The sequence below is a fragment of the Tasmannia lanceolata genome, unplaced genomic scaffold (assembly GCF_043159265.1).
Source record: "Tasmannia lanceolata isolate RefF3 unplaced genomic scaffold, GAP_Taslan_0.1 ptg000003l, whole genome shotgun sequence".
NCBI classification, from domain to species: domain Eukaryota; kingdom Viridiplantae; phylum Streptophyta; class Magnoliopsida; order Canellales; family Winteraceae; genus Tasmannia; species Tasmannia lanceolata.
Genome location: NW_027518680.1, coordinates 63,957,755 through 63,975,141, shown reverse-complemented (window position 1 = coordinate 63,975,141; position 17,387 = coordinate 63,957,755). Strand labels below are relative to the sequence as shown.

The window sequence follows — 17,387 nt, the reverse complement described above, 5'->3', positions numbered from 1 at the left end:
ACGCCGGCGTCCTGAAGTAAATGCCGGCGTCCATATGTAAGACGCTAGAGTTATTAGTTAAAACGGTGGCATTTTCAACATACCCGCTGGCGTACCAATATAAGACGTAGGCGTAACTTTAAATACGCCGGCGTCTATTTAGGTACGTCGGCGGTATTAAGATGAAAAACATATCCAGGAAGGGTACAGAGCACCAAATTTGAATTTTTTTACACTGACGTGAAGCATGACAAACAAAAGCAAATCTCCTTAGACTCACAAGTCGGCGTCCATATATAAGACGCCGGAGTTATTAGTTAAAACGGTGGTGTTTTCAACATACCCGCTGGCGTACCAATATAAGATGCCGGCGTAACTTTGAATACGCCGGCGTCTATATAGGTACGCTAGCAGTATTATGATGAAAAACATGTTCGGAAGGGTACAAAACGCCAAATTTGAATTCTTTTACACTGACGTGAAGCATGGCAAGCAAAAGCAAATCTCCTTATACTCACAAGTCATTCACAAGAAGTTATTTGCAATGTGGTAATGGAGAAAACTATGTAAGGGGGTATTTGAAGAAGCTCTCCTTAAAGTTTGTCTGCTACCAAAGATGATCTCCATCCAAGAGAGTTAGAAGGTATTTGAAGTTCTCTTTGAAGCAATGTTGAAGGTCACTTTTATTTTTCAACATTAACATTAAGGGTTTAAGTCACACAGTTCTTTACACATCACTGGCATATTTGTTGTGAGTTATTGCTGTGTTAGAAGGGGTATTTGAAAAAGCTCTCCTTGAGTTTTGTCTGCTATAAAAAATGATCTCCATCCCAGAGAGTTAGAAGGTATTTGAAGTTCTCTATGAAGCTCTGGTGAAGGTCTCTTTGAAGCTCTCTTTTATTTTTCAACGTTAACATTAAGGGTTTAAGTCACACAGTTCTTTACATATCACTGGCATATTTGTTGCTGTAAGTTATTGCTGTGTTTTCTCTTACTTCTGTTCTATTGAATCTTGACAATCTGGGTTAAGAAGATGGAGGGGGGTAAATGAAATTTTTGCCAAGGAATATTGGTCTATGTAGTCGTGGCAAAGGCGTAGGGAGTGGGAGAGTAGATGAGACATTGCAAGGGAATCTTGATCGTTGATTGTAAAGGCGGTATATTAGATAACTGGTTGGATTATGCAACTAAGTCAAACATAGTAATTAGGTTAGATTAAGATGTTTCTCTCTTTATCTCAATCCAAAATAAATCGTCAGACATAGTAATTAGGTTAGATCAAGATGTTTCTCTCTTTATCTCAATCCAAAATAAATATTTATCTTTCCATGTTTATCCCTTGAGTGTTCTATATAAGCACTCATTAGGCACTTAGATTAGATTAACAATTATGTTAGACTAAGATCTTCTATTCTTAATTCTTTTCATAGTTATCTTAATTTCATCTTGAGAAAACGGTTTCTACACACATGTGTAGACAAGTTATCTACACACTAGCTTAAAATACAGTGAAGGGCATATTGTTTGGGTGATCCAAACCATTCATTTGATTGGCCCTCACATAGATAGGGTGTCCATAAAAAATCAGCTCCATAGGATCATCCCAACCCTACGATTTGTGGAGGTAAAATGGACGTGTATAAACCTTCACAAATCTGTCCATTTTTGCCTCCACGGTTCGAAGGGTTAGGATGATCTTATGGAACTGATTTTTTGTGGACATCCTATATATGTGAGGGCCAATCAAATGAATGGTTTGGATCACCCAAACAATGTGGGCCTCCACTGTATTTCAAGCTAGTGTGTAGATAACTTATCTACACATGTGTGTAGATACCGTTTTCACTTTCATTTTATGTTTATCATGTAAGTACTCTATAAAGCACTAGCCAACTCTTTGTAATTTATCCATGGTAGTTGAAAATCCCTAATTTATCTAAGAGGGCTTGAGTGTGGAGAGGTGGGAAGGGGCTCAAAACTGGAAAAAGAAAAACTCCACTCAAAATAGACTTTTTTCTCCTGTTTTACAACACTTCGCATCATCTTCTTGCTATGCCCTCCCACTTCTTTCCCTCTTCCCACACACACACACACACACACACAGAGAGAGAGAGAGAGAGAGAGAGAGAGAGAGAGAGAGAGAGAGAGAGAGAGAGAGAGAGAGAGAGAGAGAGAGAGAGAGAGAGAGAGAGAGAGAGAGAGAGAGAGAGAGAGAGAGAGAGAGAGAGAGAGAGAGAGAGAGAGAGAGAGAGTTTTTCTTTCCTGTTTTTCAACATACTTTTTCTTTCCTGTTTTTCAACACCTCGCACCATCTTCTTGCTATAGCCCCAAGTATATCGATGGCTTCATTTTATCTATCTATAATATATACTAAACGGGAATTGCGAAAGACAGCTGTGAAATGCCATTTGCAATGGACCCGAGCAAATCCCATACTAAACATGTTTCTTTCTAAAGAAATTTTTTATTAAAAAACTTGTTCATGGATAATTTTCACTGGAATTTTTTCTATGGTGATTTTTTTCTCTTCCGGGATAGCATGGGTGGGGCCCATTATATTACAACACACTTTTTGATTAGTTGAAGCCCACCATTTTACACCAATGCATATTATGGGTGGGGCCCATTCTATTACACCTCATGTTTTGATATAGTAGGGCCCACCATCCCTACCCAAACCCATTTATATGGTGGGGCTCACCATTTTACAGCCAAGAGTGCTCCCACCATCTTCACTCAAATATATTCATAGGGTGGTGTCTACCATATAAAACCTCCATATAAATAATAGGAGACCTTGCCCTTGAGTTCCAAATAATAGGAGTGCCTCCTAGAGTTTTAACTACAACTATAATACCCCAACATCACTCTTTAGAAGGGATCTTGCCCTTGAATTCTCTGTAATAATCATTTAATCTCTAGTACTAATCTCCCTAGCCTAATACTCTAGTCCTACACTTAACCCGTGACATCTAGTCTACACAAGAACCAGCCCTAAGAAAGGGAAATGGTAGGGTATGGAATAGACAGGCTACTAGCTATATTGACTTTCTCCTTTCTTTGCTTTTCCGATTTCCTTGCATCTAGCATGGGACAAACTGGTCTTCTCATTAGAGATACCTAATTCTGTTCGGTGATTACAAAGTTCAAAAAAGAAAATTAGGAATTAGGTTAGCTTTTCTTCTTTCTTAAATGAGACTCTGCTGAAACTTCGGTTGCTCTCAGGTTAAATTCCCTTGTTATACTTATTAATAAACAAAAAGCCTCTGTTACAAGTCTATGCTAAAGATTGCCAAATCTTAAGAAATAGTACGGACTACCCATGAATTTTGTTGTGTTGTGCTTTAGAGGGGCTCTTTTGGCGGGCCTTGTATTTTGTAATGGTTCTCTTGTAGTCATGTCAAGGTTTTCTTCCAAATTTAAATGTGGAAATATGATTAGTATTCAAAGAAGTTTTAGTTTAGCAAGGGCAATCGGGATATTGTAGGTTCCTTGAATTGGGTCCTTGGCCAACTCCTACACTGCCATAGAAATAGGGGTGTAAACGGATCAAATTTGAATCGGATATGGCTATATCCGAATTCGATTACAGTATACACTATCCGAATTCGGATTGGACGGATATTTAATATCTATTACCGAACTTGATTCCAGCGGATATTGTTCGAATTTGGATATTATTCGTATCCGTTTATCCGGTAAATTCGAACATTTTATTGCAACAGTTTATCTTTCTTCTCCTTCTTACTCTTCGAATGAATTTTTCAAACCCTAAAACTAGACGTCTACATTCTCTTATCAAAATTAACTCTCAAACCCTAAAACTAGACGTCTACATTCTCTTATCAAAATTAACTCTCAAACCCTAAAATATATGAGATTCTCTTCTTCCTTTTAAAACAAAGGCACATAGAGAGAGAAGTGGAGATGGATGATGGTGCTAGTAGTGGCCTTTGGGTTTTTTTTTTTTTTTTTGGTATATGATGGAACGGGTTTGGGCTATTTTGAGCAAGGGAAGTGGGAGTGCTGATGGTGGAAGATGAAGAGAAATGGGGATGGGTATGGAGATGAAGATTGTGTTTAGGGGTGTTCAATTAGTTATAACCGAACCGAAATAACTTCGGTTATCAAATTTTGGAAACCGAAGCCGAACCGAATTTTACGACAACCGAACCGATTAAAAATTTGAATAACCGAATAGTGATAGAAAAAGACAAAAAAAAATCTATTTGGACGGTTTGATCGGAGGGCTATGATCAATCTATCGAAACGGTTTTTTAGGCACAACCTATTAAAGTTGTGATCAATCAAATGGACGGTTTGGATCATCCTACGGAGTGCCCATACACCATTTTTTGAAAAAAATAATGTTTATTTTTGGTTAATTTCGGTTATTCGGTTAAACGATTTTTTTCCCAAGATAACCGAATTAACCAAAAATAAAAACTGAAACCGAACCGAATTAGCAAAAAACCGAACCGAACCGATCGAATCAATTCGGTTCGGTTATTCAGTTAAAACCGAATAATGAACACCCCTAATTGTGTTAGAGATGGAGGTGACTAGCGGTGACGAAGGTGGCCGTGAGAAGGTGGAGAGGGGCGACGGTGGATTTTGGTGGTAGTTGGAGGCACCAAGGAATGCCGGAGATGGTGCCTAGGCCTCCTCCTTTCTTCTCTCTCTTGTTTCTCCTTGCAAACCTTAGAAGTCCCCTTTTTTAATTGCATTTTGGGTTTTTATATAACCCTAAGTTGGAAAATTGATCCGAGCCGTCCATTTACCATCAATGACCCTTTTTGCTTTAGAATTCCCTAGAAGCTATGCCATCTTTTTTCAATCACCATCATCCATTTGTCTCTTTCATCCTACAGCCCACATTTGTTGCTTCATAAAGAAGCCATGTCAAACTCCAAGAATGCCCTTAAAATGAGAGATTACTCCATTTCCCACTCCAAGAATGCCCTTAAAAATAAATATTAATGATATTATTAATAATAAATAAAAAAGATGTACTTCTCAAATTCGGATGTTAAACAGATCGGATATACCATTTACCATATTCACATCCGCTAAGAGCCGGATAACTCATAAACGGATTCGGATAATATTCGCTTTAAACAGATTCGGATGCGGACGGTTATCGAATTTTTGAATATCCATTGACACTTCTACATAGAAACAATCTTTGTTCATTCAAAGATGGATTCAGACGAAGATGGCCATAATCTTCCTCCTCAAAACAATCACCTAATACTTATGATTGAACGTCTCATCTAATTTCCTTGACTCCCTCCATGATCGCATTCAAGACATTGAGAGGCCGTTTGGATACATGAATCTTAGAATCCTGGATTTCCTTAAAATTGTAGGTGGGAGACAAGAGAAAAAGCAGATCAGCCATCATTTTCAGATTTCTCGCCCTTCTTTCCGTCAGCAAGAGAGGAGGAGATCATCCCATGTTTCCAGGTTTTAGAAATCTCTCTAAAACCTGGATTTCTTACTTAAAATCCAGGAAACGCTGTCAGGACAGCATGCAACAGCTTGATCATAAACCCTCTGAGACACTATTTCAAACTTCTAAAATCCGCATATCCAAACGGCCCGTGAGTGTTGTTGAGATGCAAAACATTGTGGCCATTTTCCAACAAATCATACTATCATTAGGGGCATATGCAATGTATAGAAATACAACTCGCTCATGGAGAGACATTTAAGTAGTTATGTTTTTTTTAATATATTCAACTCAAAAAATCTAGGAGTAACCGAGTAAGTAGAGATGTGCCTGAGCTGGCATTCCATATGGAGACGACATTGTCTCATTAGCTAGCATTCCTTGTGTTATCAAATCAACTTTTCAAACAATAAATCACTTAATTCACTTACCCAATGTAGTAAGACATGACTCTTGTCACTGTAACTTGCTTGCAATTGCATATTACCCAGGCCCTCTCTTTCTCCTCAACCCCTCATAGTGGATATTAATGTTCCTTTTCTTTTCTATCTTCCTTTTCATTTTTTAATGGAGAAACAGAACTCATGACCTCTCTACTTAAGATTGGAATAAATATCTTATGAGCTACTTACACCAATATTTTGAATTGGACCGAGGCAAAATAGATTTTTTATTATTTGTTATTCAATTCTCATGCAACCTTCGACAAAAGAGGGGAAGCTGTAAAAGCCCCATTTTGCATTCAAGGTCAAGATATGCTTGGGAAATCTCGAGGCAAGATCAGGGGCAATAAATGGTCAAGTGAGCGCGATAAATAAAGAACAATTGAGACCGCATTGACTTGAAGCTGGATATTATGGGCCGACCCATTTGTGAAATGACCAATCACTCCCGTGTGGCCTCTCTGTTTTTTTTTTTTCGGTTGCACATGAATTTTTTAATATCAAAGATTTGTTGGGTTTTGAAACCAGAACCAATGAGGTAATAGCTCTCATACCATGTGAAACGACCAACAACTCCAAAAGCTTAACCTGTTGAGTTAGTGTTATTTAATCATTTGTACTTAAACACCATTAACAAGCTGAGGCGGGACAATATGTAATCTAGGAAATATCCTATACTCCTAATGGGATAATGGTTTTAGGAAAGACTTAGGGTTAACTCGGAAGACTCAAAACTTCTAAAGGGACTGACCTAGGGCTGATTTAAGGAAGGTTTAATTAACGGGCTGCAGTAATATCAAGGCTCATAATGCATTCAATAATTAGAAGGAACATAATTAGCATGAAATAAACCTTATAAAAATCAACTAATAGGTAAAGCTCTTTCAGGTGAATTGTTAATGACAAAATTAGAACTAAATTATGTTTTACGCATGCAACCAATTAAAATAACTAAAAGCTAATGTAAGTACCAATGAAATAGATGTAACACAAGCATGAAAATAATAATATCCAATGAAGAAAAAAAAATGTCCAGCAGCAGTAAAAGGCTTAAAATAGTCCAGTTTTGGGTTGTAGGGTATTTTGGTAATTTGGCAGATCTGGGATTTTGGTTTAATATTGCTGTCCAAATCTTAGGTTAATGTTTAGAAGGTAAAATAAAGGTTAATCTAGGGTTTAGGCTCTGATTTGATGGTAAGTTTAGGCTAGGGTTCACTAAAACTAATTTTATGGCGTGAAAATGATGAAAATTGCAATAATGCTCAAAAGGGGTTTAAAGTTAGGGTTCTTTGGTGTTTAGGCCGAGGTTTAATCATAGAAATAATCCCTCAAAATCTTATAACAAAATCTTGGAGAACGAGGGAGATCTATGAATTTTGGGTTTTTTAGTCTTAGGGTTCAAGAAAATAGAAAATTTGATTTACTAAGCTTATTTGTGTTGATTTGATTGAAGAAATAGAAGATGATAGATGAGAGTAAATGAGAGAAGAATAGCTCTAAGCCACCAAGAGGAGAAGAGAAGAAGCTCCAGCCAGAATAACTCTCACAAAAAAATTCTCAATTCTATTCAATATTCAAAAGTCCCTTACATTGCTTTCATAAGATATATTTATAAAAAAAGAGAAACCCTAGAAGATAACTTAAAGTTAAAACTAATCTCAACCATTCATCTAATCCATAGTAAATTAAATAAAGATAAAAACTTACCTAAAATAATAATCCCGTAATAGACCAATAACACTTCGTAAAAACACTCATAACTTGCTCAAATTACATTCAAATCATGTGATCTTGGGCCGTTAGATAGGTAATTGAAAAATCTTTCTAATAATATCAAAAATACACTAAACGGATGAGATTTGATGCGTAAAAAGTAGGCAACAAATAAAATGATGAAAATAGAAAATAAATAATAAAAAAAGACGACAATGTTTATGACCCATGCTAGAGTCTCCGCCATCAGTCTCGTCCACGCCTACACTTATAAACCTTAAATCCACGCACATTGTTGATGTCCCCAAGCCTACCATTAACCACATATAATCCTAGGTAGCATTAGAACCACAAAACCATGACACCCATTGACGCCTAAAAAGGTCGTGTCTAGTTTATGATGATTAGAAGCTTCAAGGATCATTGCAATGGTATTAATGAGAATATGTTTTTATCGGGACCTACTCACCCTTAAAAGCTAGCCGTTAAGGCGAGGGTGCCCAAGTCCTTATAAACCCTTCCACATCCATTCACTTTTCCGATGTGAGGTCTTTGCTTTTGCGTGGAGGCCCAAAATGTTCCTCTTAAGAAACCTTCTTAATCAAATTACACCCTTGCCAAATCATAAATTATCTAGTAGTTACACATGTTAGAAGTGGTAGGGCTTGCCACAGGGGAAGCTCGTGACATAAGAAGGGTATACTTGCTATTAAAGCATCATACAGGCCCAAGGTCGAAAGCATGTAAAAGAAACGTAAGTGATCTTCATCTCTTTGTAATAATAATCACACATAAATCCACGTCAAGTCCCAAACAAAACATATTACAGTACTCTCTATTGCTTCATCCGGCTGAGATATATAGATATTCTGGTCCTATTTGTAATATTGCTGAAAGATAATAAAAAGGCTATCGTGCCTTGGGAGAGATGTTACTAGATAGCCAATCAAGGCCTTCATAAAGGCCCTCACCAGATGTGGCACATGCACTTTGGATAAACCTGTAACAAGCAATTTCAATGACTTTCATATGAAATTCATTCCTTGAAAATTCAATTCATGAGAAAAGTAACTCTGCATCATAACCAGAATACAATATCTTCAGTATCCATCATGCTAGCAGGGAAATTAAGATTAATAGTCTTCTGTTAAGAAGAATTGATATGTAAAAAAAAAGATCCGTGAGTTATTCTCTTTGAATTTTTGGGGAAATCCGCGAGTTAGTTTTAGAGTAAGAAAGTGAATACAAAAAAGAGACTAGTAACAAAATCAGAGGTTTACCATCTTCGTTGTCGAAGTGAGTGAAGGCCGAGTTTATCAGTGATTTCTGCGACATTCATTGCATTTGGAAGGTCTTGCTTATTGGCAAATACAAGTAGTGTTGCATCACGTAGTTCATCCTGCGACAAGAAATAGAAAATTAATATGACAATAATTGAGCATGGTAGAAGAAAATTTATATGATAGCATGGCACACAACGTAGAAGAAACATGGAGATATTAGACCATGAAGCCCAAAATAAGAAAAATAGTAATTATCATATTTTACTATTACTTGTTCCTTCTCAATTAAGTTCATCATGACAAATTGTTTGAGATGAGGATAAATACAAAATTGATATAGTATGTTTTTTGAGGATTTAGAAATGGAATACGAACCTCACTGAGCATTCGGTGCAATTCATCTTTGGCTTCTAAAATTCGATCCCTATCATTGCTGTCAATCACAAAAATAAGTCCTTGGGTGTTTTGGAAATAGTGTCTCCATAGAGGTCGAATCTGTTCAGTATAGAAATGAAGATCATATATTAGTAAGTTTGAAATATGTGAGAAGAAGATACTCAGATTAATGCACATGATTTCATGCAAAATGGAGAAAATGAAATGTAAATTAAGAAAATCCAATCACGATTGTGAGAATAATTATCTCGAAAGGACGTTCACAAAGGTAGATATTTTTCATCTATTTTCCATGATGTGTATTGTTTAAATAGACTAGAAGTGTCCATTGTCAATGGAAACATCCTATGCTTGACGAGATAAAAATCATGGCAATAAGTGTAAACCTAGGATCATGATCTAATCAAAACAATATTACAATTCCATTAATCTGAGGATTTAACCATGCACCACAAAATATTGTTGACATATTTGTGAATATATAGTGTTTGAAGAATTCTTCTTGTTAACATGCCCATGGGTGGTAAAGTTCATTTTTTATATTCTTCATTCCAAATATTTTTCACCTACTACGAATAGAAATCCACAAATTGCCTTGCTACTTCCATATACTTTAAACCACTAAAAAAGTTGCGCCGCAGAGAAAAAGTTCAAATGACACGTAAAGGTTGCATTTCAAAATAATATGTCCTAACTTTCCATCATTTAGAAAAAAGGAACAATGAAGTTAATGAAACGTATGCCTCTCTCTCTCTCTCTCTCTCTCTCTATATATATATATATATATATATATATATATATATATATATATATATATATGAGGAAATGGTTTGTGAGAAGCTTATCTGAGCAGAGCTCACAAATATAGGGGGCCACATTATTTGGATGATCCAAAGCATTCATTTGATAGGGCCTCATATAGACAGGGTGCGCCCAAAAAATCAACTCCATGGGATGATCCTAACCCTTCAAACTATGGAGGCAAAATATGGACAAATTTGTGAAGGTTTATACACGTCCATTTTTAACTCCATAAATCGTAAGGTTCGGATGATCCTATGGAACTGATTTTTTTGGGCACACCCTATCTGTATGGGGCCTTTCAAATGAATGCTTTGGATCATCCAAACAATGTGGCCCCCTTTGTTTGTGAGCTCTACTCAGATAAGCTTATCTGAGCAGCTCACAAACCATTTCCTCATATATATATATATATATATATATATATATATATATATATATATATATATATAGAGAGAGAGAGAGAGAGAGAGAGAGAGAGAGAGCGAGAGAGAGAGAGAGAGAGAGAGAGAGAGAGAGAGAGAGGAAAGTGAAGCTACACCGCCGGCTTAAAATACAATGGGCCCACATTGTTTTGGTGATCCAAAGAATTCATTTGATTGGCCCTCACATAGATAGGGTGTCCACCAAAAATCAGCTCCATAGGATCATCCCAACCCTTCAAACTGTGGAGGCAAATATATATATATATATATATATATATATATATATATATATATATATATATGTGTGTGTGTGTGTGTGTGTGTGTGTGTGTGTGTGTGTGAGGAAAGTTTTTCTAGTCGGCCGACTAGAGAAGCTTCTCTAGTCCGCTGACCAAAAACACAGTGGGCCCATGTTGTTTGGATGATCCAAAGCATTCATTTGATGGGCCCTATCATAGATAGGGTGTGCCCAAAAAATCAGCTCCATAGGATCATCCTAACCCTTCGATTTGTGGAGGTTAAAAATGGACAGTGAAGGTTAAAAACACAGTGACCCCATGTTGTTTTGATGATCCAAAGCATTCATTTGATGGACTCTGACATAGATAGGATGTGCCTAAAAAATCATCTCCATAGGATCATCCTAACCCTTCAATTTATTGAGGTTAAAATGGACGCGTATAAACTCCACAAATCTATCCATTTTTAACCTCCACAAATCAAAGGTTTAGAATGATCCTATATAGCTGATTTTTGGGCACACCCGATCTATGCCAGGACCTATCAAATGAATGTTTTGGATTATCCAAATAATGTGGGCACACTGTGTTTTTTGGTCGGCGGACTAGAGAAGCTTCTCTAGTCGGCGGACTAGAGAAGCTTCTCTAGTCGGCCGACTAGAAAAACTTTCCTCATATATATATATAATGCCATCTCTAAGGGCTGAGGCTTTTGGAGTAACTGGTTGTTTCACATGGTATCAAAGCAAAAGGTCCTGGGTCCAAACCTTCCTGGTATAAAGAAATCCACGTGTAATGGCTAACCCAAAAGGTGGGCCACATGTGCCATGTGTAGGCCGACCCTAAAAAGAACGGCCACACTTGAGGGCGAGTGTTAAAGTATAAAAGATTAAATAACACCATCTCCGACGGCTTAAGCTTATGGAGTAATCGGTTTTTTCACAATATTAAATGCTCAAGATCAACACCTTATCTTGCCCTCCAACATCCCATACAGTGAAGCTGACATTCTTGTATTCTACAGTTTCCACATTAAAACCTGATCCATGTAAAAAAGAGCAAGCAAGTATCAATCATTGTAATAACCATATTTGGAATGATAAGAAGGAAAATTTGTTAGATGCTAGAAGATTCGATTTTTCATTAAAAATGTTAGAATTTAAATAATTCTATGTTCATAATAATTTTAGGGAAATGTTATCAGCACAGCCATATTTTGATATTTGCACAAACCCAGCCATCTTTTCTTCTTTAATTGGTTCGTGAGAATAATAACTTTTTCACAGCTCTTTAAAAACTAGAAGACAAGATGGTTTGTGAAAATATCAAAATACGATTGTGCTGATATCATTTCCCTAATTTTATTAACATATTTGATTTATATTTTAAATAAAAATATGGTCATTGCCTATGCAAATTTGGCCAAAATAATTACCTGAAGATTATCAAGATTGCACCAATAGAGAAAACTAAAAGTGGGAGTTTTTGCAATTTTGGTGGAGTATGATGTTACCCTTTCGCAACTTGCTTTTAATGATCATGAGTTTATAACCTTAGTTTTTATTGATTTACCTCTAGGTTTCTTTTGAAAAACCATTTATAAGGCATGATCTTTGAGTCTAGTGGTAAGTAAATTAGAATTCAAATATTATTGGACAATTGAATATAATTAGCCTTGATTTCTTCCCACTGAAAGGCAATCATAAATAGAAGGCATCCTTCCACTATATAATGATGGATTACTTCAAATATTTCCGTCTTCTATATGGTAGGGAAATCAATACGGTCCAAAATTTGTTCCTTTTCTTGCTCTTTTTACTAATGTAGATTTTATTTCTCCCTGTTTTTTCATTTATATTCTTTAGGCCTTATTTGTTTTGTGTATTTTGGGAACCGATTAAGAATTTACACGCGAGGGAAGTGGGGCGAGGGAGCTAATTTACAGTTTCCTTGCACATTCCATTGGGGGGGGGCGTGGCAACCACCACACTTGGAGGGGCTGGAATTTACCCCTGTACACAAGGGATTTTGCAAGTCATTGAGGGGCCGTGGCCACCCTCACGCTATATGTGGCTCCTCCCTTGGTTGATACGGTCCAAATATTTCTCTTTTTCTTTTTTACTTATGTAGGTTCTATTTCTCCCGTTTCTTTTTTTACATTCTTTAGGAGCCAAATAATCTACCATTTGATAGTTAACATTCTAAGTTTCATAGATAAGTATTTATATAAGAACCGTCGGTAAAAGGTTTTAGTCACGGTAGAATTACCGACGCTATGAAAAACCGTCACGTTTTAATGGCTTTTTACCGACGCTCGTGAACGTCGCTAAATGTCCTTTTTCTTGTAGTGTTCGTGACTATTCTTCTCAAGGTGCTAACACTTTATTTTATTTCTTCTAGTCCTTGGCTTTGATTCTTTATCAACCAAATTTTGTGTCCTTAATCAACCATTAGCCATCTAATTCTTTTTTCTTTTGATTTGTTGGGGGGGGATTGTCCTTGACTTTGATCATGATTTTTTTTATTGATTCGACTTTGATCATGATCAGCCACTTTTTGTGACCTTTAATCTACCTCTAGCCATCTAACTCTTCTTCTTGTGATTTGTTGGGGGAATGGCCATTACAACTCATTAGACAATAGAAGTTTGTATAAGGGCAAAATTGACTTTATCTATAAGCGCGAAATTGGTAATGAAAAATTTATACGTTATTTAAGGCATTGCGCGAACAGTATTGGTAATTAAGAAAATTTTATGAATTGTGTGTTGTTTGCACGACACAAAGTTTGTCAGATCAATCAAACACGAGAAAGTGGTCACACGTGCAAAAAGAAGGACCACGCACATGTAAGGCATGTTGGAGTTGATCTGATCTGAACTGATGAGATCTGACTGTGGGATCATCAAGTGTTAGAGATAGAATTAGATGAGAGGTACTCAGAATAGATTAGGCAACTAGTTAATTTAGATTAGAATTATCTTTGGGAGCCGATATTTCCGCTCCACTTTTAGACTAATCCACTTGGAGTAGATTAGTCTAAAAGTGGAGCGGAAATATCCAAAGCATAGGTGAGTTGATATTTCCGCTCCCCTTTTAGACCAATCCACTCCAAGTTGGAGTGGATTAGTCTAAAAGGGGAGCAGAAATATCAATTTCCTTATCTTTTTCTTATCTAATCTTTATTTCTCGAAGCTTATGTTCTAAGGACTATATTTAACCACCTATTGCGATTGGTTGTAATGATTCAAGATTAATAGATCGAATTCAATAATTTACAAGACACTTTCTAATGCATGCATATGAATACACACGAGGGAAGCAACACTTTTATGCCAAATGAATAAGAAAAATAAGATTACAAGGGTCTACAACCATGGGGACATTGATATGGTGGGCCACTGCGGCTCCTGTTCCAGTTTTAATGGTGATCCAGTTTACTCAATCAAGGGTCTTTTGAGTATTAATAGAAATTTTGGTTCTATCCCGGGGCCTTAGTGCAAAATTCCAGGTTAAAAAAACAGTATTTTTCGTTCACAATGGCACCTATCTGGCCAACCAAATCAATGATCCCCAATCACAACACCCATGTCTACATGCACGCTGTGTGTGCGCGCGCGCGCATTGTTTGACAACTGAAAAATAACAGATCTCAATGGAGCAACTATGTACAAAAAAATGATTTATAGCTCTCAAGCTGATGAGGCTCAGAAATCTCAAAAGAAATCCTTTGATCTACAATCATCAAATATGCGCGGAGTTATCTCTATGGGGAAGTAAGGACTTTTTCTTAAGTATTGCTTAATTTAGATTAAAACAGTGCAAAAAATTCACATTTCCAGTTCATATTAATGGAAATTTGTAGCATGTTCCAATTCCTCTTCATGTTGAGAAATCGAAGTTCCAGAATCCAGAAACTTTAGACTGGATGCCATTGTAGTTTAGCTAAACTATACAGTACTCAGATTGCAAATATATGCTTGGTTTTGCTTGGAAATTTATGGAAAATCTTGTTCGTGAAGAAGACACCGTAAAGTACCAAAGGCAGCAAATAAACCACACAAGCAAAAATTCATTGGAAGAAAAGCAACTAAGAGTGGTACCAATAGTGGGGATAGTTGTAACAATTTCGCCGAGCTTCAGCTTATATAGGATAGTTGTCTTCCCGGCAGCATCAAGACCCACCATCAGAATTCGCATCTCCCGCCTTGCGAAAAGCATCTTTAACATTCGAGAGATCATCAAACCCATCGTTGCAACTGATTCAACCCAAGAAAGGAAAAAAAAAAAAATCAAAGTGGGGGAAGAGAATTATTATAGAAAACCCATGAAGAACTCAAATCCAAATTAAAGGAAAGGGAACAGAGAGATAAGCATTGCTTCACCAACATGAAAAACTTCAAGGAGTAGCAGTGGAATGGGTCTGAGGACCACGGTAAGGAGAAGGATATCTTTCTGTTCTTGTTGGGAAATTATCAATCTATCAATGCTGAATGTGTGGACATTGTCAAGGGATAAAGGAGGAGTTTGAGGGAGAAGGAATGTGATTCCGACTATGAGAGGTATAAAGGGGACATAGCTTTCTTTTTAAGCTTTCTCTTTCGGCTTTGGTATTTTCAGTGGGCGTTGTAGATTAAATGGAATCGAAAACAGAATCTTGAAAGTAGGGAGATTCCTCTTGCACTCTATCATCTATGCAAAGTTGCGTGGGGAATTTGAAATGAATTTTGATTCCACACCTCTTTTAAACACCTCCATCACACCATATTATGGTGCAATCGAGATCTAGGTGTGTTTTAGGACTTGGAAATACATGCTGCCGACAAGATCAATGACCTGAATTGTCCATTTGGAACCATCTATCGATGACCCATTGTGTCAAAATTGCATTTCTTGGACAGTCATAACATTCCCTACAGATTACCCCTGTAGAGTTCAATTTAACTGTAACAGATTTTAAGACACTTTTCTTGTTCTGAAAATTGGAAGCAGAAAAACTACTAGGAAAGGAGCAAAATCTCTTTTTCTATTGTTCTGGCCACATTGTCCAGTAGCAAATCCGATTCAATTTAACCCATTTCAAATGTTTGAGATACCAAAATACATCTGCGTGAGTGCAGTGAAATCAGTGCTACTGCGAACCATTGTATTTGCAAAATGCCAACAAGGGGCTCATAGACCTGCTTTTCAAGTACTGAATTAGAGTGCGGCTGGTCTAGATCTCTTTATTCAGCCAAAATTCCGGCCCTATGAAAAGAAGTGGCACATTGTCATCTCTCTTGGATTATTCCTAGCTTGAGATGATTAATTCTTGTTTAAACTCTTTTTCTTCTGAAAAGATTCGTGCTTAAACACTTATTTTCTGTTATAGATCCGTTCTTGGGCTAATTTCATGATCGTCTCATTCCCTTATAGTCCAATGTCAGATTACTTGGATCTATGATTGGTTGGATAGTTTCAAAGTGTGAAAACCTACCCAAGACTGCATCACTGTGTGATCACTTAGCAATAGGTGAGCAAGACATGATGACACACAAGTCAAGAATATTTCTGGAATGGTTAGAAAGGAGGGTTGGATAGCTAGAAACCGCCAATGGGCCAAGTTGTAGGCGTTATTGCTGGATCTCCTAACAGATTTCTCTATGTTTGTATCTTTCAAAATACAGGGAGTATTGCAGGTGATACAATGAGAGAGTTTTGCAGGGAGTATTGTAGTGAATCTTGCTGGATTGGCTAGTAGTAATCACCAACTTATCAAGTGATATGTAAAAACCCCTTCTTACGCAATCTGTGATTTCAATGGCAAAGCAAAATGAAACAACAAACAGAAGCAAATGCACATAAGACATAATGATTTACGTGGTTCGGCAAAGCGTACTCGACAGCAGAGGTGATGAGAAAAAACCCACTAGAAGATCAAGAGATTGCAAGAGAAGAACAATGTCTCTCTCACCAAACCCACTAGAAACCCTAGCACACCCTTTTCCCCTTTCTTTTGCCCTCTTTACAAGACTTGCTTACAAGTAAGCCCTAAAAGCCCCCTTATGTAAAGCGGGCCATAAGTTAAGTCTTATCGGGCCGAAAAACACAAAAAACGAGCCGGGCACACACAATATTTCAGACCCCAATCGGGTTTTAATTCAAGACATCCAACCTAACATCAAGTTGTAAGGAGCATTCAGGACAAGCCCTCCAAGCAGTTTGTTTCCATGTCTGTATGTCTTTCTATTATCTATCTGGGGCGCAATGTTGGGGGTTTCTTGGGTTTTCACTCTATGTTTTTTGTATAGGTGGGGATGCCTTGTCCCCGCTAGTGCAACCTGCCTAGAGCAATTAATAAAGGCGTAATCTTTAAAATAAAATAAAAAAAACAAACAAATGTACACGCTACTATACATTTACAACATCCGGCCTGTATGGTTGATGCATGTGGGATTCTTTGCCAAATCTCTCCACAAAATATCCCTACTTTTTAGGCTTTTTAATTGTTTTACTTTAGCTGCGGTTGCTGTTAGGATTGTGATTGTTGTTAATTTCTTGATTTCTCTCACTACTACTTATCTTTTTAGTCTTGGCATTGTACATGCATCTGTGGGTGAAGGTGCTGTATTTAAATCGCATGTTTATCGTTAATAAAGGGAAGAGAAGAAAACCAGT

At 37.0% G+C, this 17,387-nt stretch overlaps 1 protein-coding gene across 2 annotated transcripts in view; it reads right to left on the bottom strand.

Moving 5' to 3' along the window:
* Nucleotides 1-8,331: 8,331 nt before the first annotated feature.
* LOC143858560 (ADP-ribosylation factor 2-B-like) overlaps nt 8,332-17,387 on the bottom strand; it is a 50,355-nt gene continuing 41,299 nt past the window's right edge. The window contains exons 1-6 of one of the 2 annotated variants that reach the window (XM_077369222.1): nt 15,120-15,277; nt 14,834-14,989; nt 11,700-11,770; nt 9,246-9,365; nt 8,868-8,986; nt 8,332-8,587 (exon numbers count right to left, since the gene is read on the bottom strand). In XM_077369222.1, coding sequence (XP_077225337.1) covers nt 8,497-8,587; nt 8,868-8,986; nt 9,246-9,365; nt 11,700-11,770; nt 14,834-14,981 — 549 coding nt within the window. In that variant the 5' untranslated portion in view covers nt 14,982-14,989; nt 15,120-15,277 and the 3' untranslated portion in view covers nt 8,332-8,496. Of the gene's footprint in view, nt 8,588-8,867; nt 8,987-9,245; nt 9,366-11,699; nt 11,771-14,833; nt 14,990-15,119; nt 15,278-17,387 lie in introns of those variants that run through there. The other variant, XM_077369228.1, reaches the window with a different exon arrangement.